Source organism: Carlito syrichta, unplaced genomic scaffold (genome assembly GCF_000164805.1).
Source record: "Carlito syrichta isolate Samal-C Ts95f unplaced genomic scaffold, Tarsius_syrichta-2.0.1 Scaffold314373, whole genome shotgun sequence".
Classification (NCBI taxonomy): Eukaryota; Metazoa; Chordata; class Mammalia; order Primates; family Tarsiidae; genus Carlito; species Carlito syrichta.
The window spans coordinates 542,839-551,868 of NW_007258469.1; the positions used below are offsets into that span (position 1 = coordinate 542,839).

General features: G+C 38.5%; 1 protein-coding gene across 1 annotated transcript in view; it reads right to left on the reverse strand.

Moving 5' to 3' along the window:
• The window catches only part of LOC103274097 (rhotekin-2-like), a 39,393-nt gene extending 32,283 nt beyond the window's left edge, over positions 1-7,110 (reverse strand). Inside the window, exons 1-2 of the mRNA XM_008071567.2 lie at positions 7,068-7,110; positions 19-313 (exon numbers count right to left, since the gene is read on the reverse strand). Of these exons, the coding sequence (XP_008069758.2) occupies positions 19-313; positions 7,068-7,110 (338 nt within the window). The remainder of the gene's footprint in view (positions 1-18; positions 314-7,067) is intronic.
• Between the last annotated feature and the right edge of the window lie 1,920 nt (positions 7,111-9,030).

A 9,030-nucleotide genomic window follows, 5' to 3' on the forward strand; every position in this document is an offset into this window, starting at 1 on the left:
GCGCCCCGCGGCTCCCGCCGCCGGAAGCTTGCGGAGCCCGGGTTTTCGGTGCGGGCCCGCGGGGGAAGCGGGCCGCGGCCCGTGGATTTAAGGCGCCGACGGGGAGGTGGGCGGGCCTGGGGCGGGGTGGGCGGGGCCGCCGGGGAAGCGTCGGCGGCCGAGGGCACCTGACCCGGCGCCCGGTTTCGGCGGCTGGTTTTCCTGCCTCGCCCCGTGCGCTGGGCAGCGTCGGCCGTCCGAAGTGCTGGAGCGGACGTACTGGAGGCTGCAGTCCCTGGACCCCCTTCACAGACAACTCGGGGACACAGTGTCACTAGGAGCCGACGGTCCGGCTCCCAGAAAACCAAGTGTCATTGCTCTCAAACAGCGCGCACTCTCTCCTCTCGCACAGCACAGCGTTGTCCCCCAGGGTCACTCAGATTATCGTTTTATTAATCAGTCTCGTGGGACACCACGTCAGGCATTTCACAAGGTCTTGTTTTTTGCCTCCAGTGTATTTTTATAATCCCAGATGTTCCCCACCCTTCTTTCTTGCAAAGGAACTACTTCATTTCTTTGTCTTGTGTCTCTCCCTCTCTCTATGTCTCTCTCCCTCCCCTTTCCCCCTTCCTTCTCACTCTCTTTCTCTCTCCCTCCTTCCTTATATCTGTTTCTCCTTCCTTCTCTCTCGCTCCTTCCTTCTCTCCCTCTCTGTTTCTCTCTCCCTCCTTCCTCATATCTTTCTGTTTCTCCTTTCTTTCTCCTTCCTTCCTTCTCTCTCCTCCCTCCTTCTTTCTCTCCCTCTCTCTCCTTCCTTCTCTCTTTCTCTCCCACCTTCCTTATATCTCTCTGTTTCTCCCTCCTTCCGTGTCTCTCTCTCTCTCTCTCTCTCTCTCTCTCTCTCTCTCTCTCTCTCTCTCTCTCGCCCCCTTCTTCCTTCTCTCCCTCCCTCTTTCTCTCTCCCTCCTTCCTTCCCTCTCACTTTCTCCCTCCTTCCTTCTCTCTCTCCCCCCTTCCTTCTCTTTCTTTCTCTCCTTTCTCCACCAACATCCAAGGTGACAGGAAAATGAGGTAGTGTTCCCCAAGAGCTTCATTTTTTGCTGCCCTTAAAGAGTAACACAAAAACCCCTTTTAATAAAGGGCTTTGTTAATTACCATAATGATATGTATGGAGATTTTAAAAATCAAAATTGAAATGCCAAAGATTTCAGGCTCTTGTAAAGTCCTTAAAATTCATGGTCTTTAGCTTATCTTGACCTCCCTGTGGTCAATAGGAAGAGTCTTTGGGTTTCATACTTTTTTCCCCTGAGGGAAGAGTCTACCAAATCAACTCTCCTGCCCTCACCTCATAGAAGGCCTTGGGCGCTTTTTCTCCATAAACAGGATGATGCTGTTTTTTTATTTGCCTGGGACAGTTCCTGTTTGGGTCTGTTGTCCCAGTGTCCCACTAGTCTTGCACTTGTCCCAAAGTGGAAATTAAATTATATGGATGGCTTGGTGTGGTGGCCCACACCTGTAATCCCAGCACTTTGGGAGGCCGAAGCAAGAGTATTGCTTGAGCCCAGGAGTTCGAGACCAGCTTAGGCAACATAGTGGACCCCAGCTACACAAAAAATAAAAAGATTTCCTGGGTGTAGTGGCCCATGTCTGTAGTCCCAGCTACTCAGGAGGCTGTGGTGGGAGGATCACATAAACCCAGGAGGTGGAGGCTACAGGGAGCTGTGATTGTGCCATGGCAATCCAGCCTGGATGACAGAGTGAGACCCTGACTCAATTATGGCTCAACCTGTAATCCTGCGCCTTTGGGAGGCTGAGGTGAGTGCATTGCCTGAGCCAGAGGGTTCGAGGCCCGCCTGGGCAACTTGACGAGACGTCATTTCTACAATAAAATTTTAAAAATTAGCCGGGCGTGGTAGCACGCGCCTGTAGTTCCAGCTACTTGGAAGGCTGAGGCGGAAGGATCGCCGGAGCCCAGCAGGTCGAGGCTGCGGTGGCCGGGAGCAGCCACTGCACTACAGCCTGGGCGACAGAGTGAGACTCCAACTCAAATAAATAAATAAATAGTAAAAGCTCCTGTGTCTTGAACTCTGGGTGACATTATTCAAATAAATAAATAAATTTTGTGGTCATCTTACCCACAGGCCCTTTTTAAAAGCAGTTTATTTGAAGATATACTTGAAATGTATAATGGACACCCTTCTCAAAATGGATAATTTGCCTCTTAAAGGCCCTTTGGACTAGGACATATGAAGTTTTCCAGTTAAGAATGATGCTGCCCTTATGTTATGAGTGATCCGTTTCCTTAGACAAAACCATAAAACATGTGGAGTTCAAAATTACCAACACAGAATTCACCTCTTCTCTACAAACACAGATCTGAATTCCCGAGTCATCACATGCCCTTGCCCCAGGACACAGCTCTCTCTTATGCCACCACTTTGTGGTGTGATTATCCCCTACTCAATGTGAGCTGAATAAGCCTTGTTATAGTACCTGACTCATAAAAGAAATACATACAGAGAACTCATCAGCAGACAGTACTTATCAAATAACATGTACAGCTCTCAGACTCAGATCAAAATACATGTAGAAGCCTGCGCTTCACAAAACCAGAAGCAAGACAGCCCACTTAAAATTGAGCACTGCAGTAGGAATATTTGATGGGTGAATACAGGTTCTATAACTGGAGATGTGGTTATTAAAAATATTAGAAGAAAGAGATCTAGAGAGGTCATATTTTGTAATTATCTCTAGAACATAGACCATTGTTAAAGATCTTTCTGTTTGGAGAAGAAGATATGATATGGGCCTGTGTTTTTATTATGCATCAAGGGATGTTCCCAGGAAGTGCTTAAGTGTTTAACTATTATTATATGGTGATTAAAACATCTCCAAGTAGGTCGGGTGCGGTGGCTCACACCTGTAATCCCAGTATTTTGGGAGGGTGAGAATTGCTTGAGCCCAGAAATCCAAGACCAGCCTAGGCAAAATAGTGAGATCTCACTCATCTTTAAAAAAAAAAAAAAAAATTGGCCAAGTGTAGTGGCGCATGCCTGTTGTTGGAGCTACTCAGGAGACTGAGGCAGAAGCATCACCTGAGCCAGGAGTTGGAGGCTGTGGTGAGCCGTGCTCTGTACCACTGCAATCTAGCCTGGGCGACAGAGTGAGACTCTGATTCAAAAATAAATAAATAAAAATGAAATACCTCAGAGTAGGACTTCTGTTTTGTTATTTATCTCCAGGTCGTTTCTTTTTACTGCTATTTTCATCACACGTAGTTTTCTTTGGTGTATGTAATGTACATAAAAATAGAATCATCCATGGAAAGTATCCAAAGATTAGAATTCCTATGAAGTGATTTGATTAGCTTAAGTCTCTCTATTTATTTTACAGTTGCCAGAGAGTGAGAAGTACTACGTTTACCATCTCTAATACTTGAGAGGTAACATTGGGCATCTCCTAACTCACCTTCCTTGGTATTTCATGGAAGGCTGATATTTACCTACTGCCCAGATGTAGCAGCTTCCGCTGGAGGCAGAGCAATGGAATTACTGTCCTACCAGTATTACTTTCCATTATAAGGTCAATATTTAATGCTAATCACAATATAGATATTAATTATATCTAATATAACAGATAGTATTTAATATTTAATTAACTAAATAGAAAAATCATTATTTGACACAGAGAAGCCAATTTAGATAATACCAATGAATATTAAAGTGTATTTTCTTCTTTTATTCCCTCTAGTCCTCTTTTTAACTATCTGGGAGGCTAAAGGAAAAGAAAATACTCGACTTAAAATCAGTTCTCTTTCACATACCAGATCCATTAATTTTAAAAATGAGGTTTGACACATAACAGTAACTTGTGATTCCTAATATCCTCCTAGCCTCTCTTTTAAAAAATCCTATTACTATTTCTTAGTGCCTTCTTTACTCATTTTGTAGACAATATATTTAGAATGAACTTCATAGACTAGAGTCGTATTTTGAATTATATGCAAAAAAAAGAGAGAAGGAACTAAGGTAAGAATGCTAAGCAGAGGTGCAGCATTTTCTTAACTGGATGGGTTGTAATCTACAAATAGCTGAAGAAACATATAATCATAAACAGGATATGGAATGTGGAGTCTAAGAATGTAGGAGCCCTCCAACCTTGGGCAAACCACTGTTTTCTTATCTATAAAATAAGAAGAATAGTACCCATCTTGTTTTTAAAAGTTGTTGGGAGACTCAACTGAGATAAGATTTATGAGAGTGCTCTTCAACTGGTTATCACAACAAAAACATGAGCGATTGCTAGTGTAGAAAGAAAACATCAATACTGAGAGGCAACTGTACAGGACCCACGGAATTCTGAGACCTGAATGAAGAAAATATATGTAAACCAGATATATTCAAGATACATCACTTGCTGGGCTCGGTGGCTCAGCCTGTAATCCCGCCTTTGGGAGGCTGAGGTGAGTGGATTACCTGAGCCCGCAGGTTCGAGACCCGCCTGGGCAGCGAGACCCCATCTCTACAATAAATCAAAAAATCAGCCGGGCATGGTAGCGCATGCCTGTAATTCTGGCTACTTGGAAGGCTGAGGCGGAAGGATCGCCAGAGCCCAGCACGTCGAGGCTGCAGTGGCCGAGAGCGGCCACTGCACTCCAGTCTGGGTGACAGAGTGAGACTCCAACTCAAAAAAAAGAAAAAAAAAAAAGATACATCACCTACTACGGCCAGTTAATACCTGTTATATTTATATATATATATATATAAAATGCCTCCAAATCAAGAAATCATCCAATTGGAAACGTGGTCAAAAGATGTGGTAGACATAGAGTGGCAAACCCGAATGGCAAGTACAATGTGAAAATTGCTCAGCCTTATTATCAGTTTGCAAACTGCATATGAAGGCCCCAAGAAGTTATTTTATAGTCACTAGACTGATAAATATTAAGTATGTTACTACTAGGAGTTGCTGAAGATGCAAGTCCAAGAGATATTATCCTCTAATGGAGGAGATGTAAACATATCCAATCACTTTGGAAAAAAAAATACAACTGTCTTATAAAGTTAAAAATGTCTATAGACAGCCATTCCATTTCCGTTGGAAAACGCTCACAAATCTGAATGGGCAGCATTGCTTATAATAGCAAAAATTCTTTACAAATCCAAATGTCCATTTCAGGAGCATGAATTAATAAATTGGGGTGATGTACCCAAAAGAATAACATAATTTTTAAAAACAAATAAACCACAGTTGTACGTAATAGCAAGGCTAAATCTTAGAAACACTGAATGAAGAAAGCTAACTGACTAGTACATAGAATACATAATCTTTGAAAACCTGAGTTACAAGAGAAACTAATATTTAGGGTAACAGGCATATAATAAAAGATTATATTTAGAAAAGAACTGAATGTTGGAAACAAAATTTAGGCTACTAGTTATCTCTCTGGGAGGAAGACGGGAGAACAGGATAGAAACAGAATTTGTAGATAAAAAGCTACGTACTGGTCATGTTTTAATTATTAAACTGGATGATGAGTTCACATATTCGCTTTAATTTTATGTGGTAATTTACATATGTATTACATATATTTTGTATGCATCAAACATTTTATAATAAGAAATCATTTAAAACATTAAAAATGTCCTCGTACAAGTTAAACATTAGTGACAATGTGTGGTATTAAAAAAAAACCTACTTGACAAAATAGTAATACATATTTTGGATTATAGATTTTGGCTTGACATTTGAGCAATTTCCATTATGTTTTTACTCTGAAAACATGGGAAACACAGCTTGAATGCATTGGTGCCTGTGCCTACAGAGAGGTGCTGAAGAATTGGTCATGCAGATTTATTTGTGAACACATAAGAACAACTGCTTGGGTGCTGAGTGATGGGGGGAAGGGTCTGTTGGAATTTGCAAGGAAGGAAAGATCTTGTCAGCAGATGGGAACAAAATTACGTGCAATTTAAGTTATTGCTGCTAATGTGACCTACATATAACACATATGCCTGAGGAAATTCAAGTGACATTATGATCAAAATGCTCTTACTGACCAAGTACATCAGTCAGAGGAAATATGTGACTTGAATCACTGGTCCTCAAACCGGGGCACACAAAGACATTCCAAGGCCTACATATATGTAAAGGCCTGGACAGTTTTAAGGGGTTCATTGTTAAAATCTTCTATTTATCTTTCCCATCCTGAAATTGATCCGCCTAACAACATACTTGTTGTCTAGGCCTCCTGTTGGTCTCCCTTTCATAATCACCTTTTCCCATTTGATGAAAGAAAGGCATCACTTGTATCCATTCCAAGTACATGGACCCAGGGTATAAAAACTGTCTGGAGGCCAAAGGGATAATTAAAATTAGTGGTGTTAATATTGCTATAAGCAAAGAACTAGAGGCTTAATGCCTACATTTATAAAAATGAAGCTGGATATAGAATTAATGTTGAATTCTGTCTTATTCCAGCATTAAGTAATATTCACCCATGGATACATAAACTAATTGGAAGAATAAGGACTCATCTACCACATAAAATGTAAAAATGTATAAAATTTCCATTTACATACATATGTTTGTTGCAGAGACATGATAAAGTAAGTAGTAAAGAACTTTAATGCATAAAAATATTTTATTTTAGCATGAAGTTCTATGGAGGAGGTGGAATAAAAATACAAATTCAGGTAGGAAAAGAAACAATGTAAAATTTCCAGCATAGAGATAAAGTTGTTTATATATATTTTTAAAGGGATGAAGGTGGGTGTTAGATTCCATTTTATAAACTTAATCAATATAATTTTTGAAATTTTAAATTGTAATAATTTTCAATATAACAGCGATTACATCCTTTATTATTGTTTAAATATATGCTAAAATATGACAGATGCCACCTTAAAAACATGTAAGGGATAAAATATTTTTTAAAAATGATTTTAGGTGTAGTTGCACAAAAATGTTTGAAATTGCTGATCCAAGTATCTAATAGAATCACACTACAATACCCAGATGCATCCATGTATAACAGAAGGCACCTTTGCAGATGAAACCAGACCTCCTTCCTCAAATGCTTCTCTTACTCGACTTCTTCCACTTCCCATCAACCCTCTCACACTCTCGCATGTACCTCTGGTTTCCTTTTTCTTAGGTAATTTTTTTCTTTAGATGCATTAATGTTATGAATTAGGCTAAGGACAGATTCCTCTCTTTCCGCTTTCGTTCTGGAAATGTTCTTTTTATACATATTTACTACCTTTATCTACTTCTCAAGAATATCTTGGCTATTTTCAGACTTTTGCTCTTTACATAAAATTTTATCTCAACTTCTCAAGTTCTGAAGGAACCAGAAAGAAGCCTGTTGAGGGAAATAATATATTAAAAATATTGAGTATTTCTATCTTTGAATATCATATATGCTGCAAATTTAGATCTTCGATGTCTTTCAATACATTTTTTTCCACATAGACCTATGCATATTTTTTGTTTCATGCATTTTTAGATTCCCTGTGTCACTTCTTGCTGTTGTAAATAATACTTTAAGAATATGTCTTCTGTATGTGACTGATGTATAAAAATAAAAAATTCACTCATTATTTCTAATTAATTGTAAGATTTTAGGAGTATTCTATATTGTCAACCAACTGTGTCCAATAACAATTGTGTTTCTTTTCTAATTCTCATAGCTCTTTTTACCTGACTTACTGTATTAACTAAAACAACCAGTGCAATGTTAAATAGGAGTGCGGTTATTGTTTTTTTCCTGATTTTAATCTTTATCCTCACTAAGTACACATTATTTACCTTGTAGCTTGGGTTTATGACTTTCATTATTAAGCATTAACTTGTCAAAAATTGTTTCTTCTCCACTTTCAATTTTCTCATTGTGGGATGGCAATTAGGTATAAATCAAGTCTACTTACTCTATTGTCTTTAAATCCTAATCTCTCTTTTATATTCTTTAGTTTTTTGACACTTTGTGTTGGATTCTGTGTAAGTTTTCATTTTCTCATTTCTTTATCTGTGTCTAATTTGCTTTTAAATTCATCCACTGAATTTTTTTATTTCAACAATTATATTTTTCATTTATAATGGTTAAAATTAGTTATTTCTAAAAATCTCCCTGATCATTTTGAATAATCTTTTATTATTTACTCAATTCTGTGATTTTCTTTTATTTCTCTAAATCTTTTTCATAATTATCCTACATTCTGTATGTAATCATTCTAATATTTATAGTTCTTGAGAATATCTCTTTGATGTTTCCACTGTCATTTACTACGGTGATTTTGTTTCCTTGTGTTTTGTAATCACAAAGGATGTTCACATTGAGCTAATCGAAACTTTCTTACAGAAAGAATTTGTGTATGCTTCTGCTGGGAGCCATGAGGCTCCAGATGCCTGTAAACCTGTTAGCCCAGGTCCTAGGCGTAATATAATAATCTCAGGTACCTTTCACTTGCCACTGCCAGAGCAAAACCATTTGTGTGCATGCGCACTCATGTATGCACTTACAACTTTCAGCGTAAACTGTTTTGGGTTAGTTATTTTTGTTATTATTATGTTTTTAGTTCTTTAAGGGTTTTTACTCTTTTCTGCAATCCCAGAAATGCTATGAAAGTTATCTGTATGCAAAATATATATCACACAAATTATTCATTATTGAAAGAAGCCATTATTAATGAAGTCCATTGTATTGCTGATAGAGAAGTCCACAGGAAAGGATGTTTTAACACTAACATATATGAAGTACATAATTATACATAAAATATAAGAATAAAGAACTGTCTTTTAAATTGCATGCATTTGGTTTTAAGGAAAACTTACCACATGATCTTTGTTGTTCTCCTTTTGCAAATGTAGCTGTCTGAAAATGTTGTTCAATATTTATAGGGTCAAATTCCCTAATGTTCACTTTGAATATGTTCTATTTTGTGGAAAATAGAAATGGAAGAATTTTTCAGAGGGTAGAACAAAGTGCCCTGAAGAATAATTGGCGGGAGAGTCCTTTCTAGGATCTAATCAAGGAACATTTCTCTCCTCTTG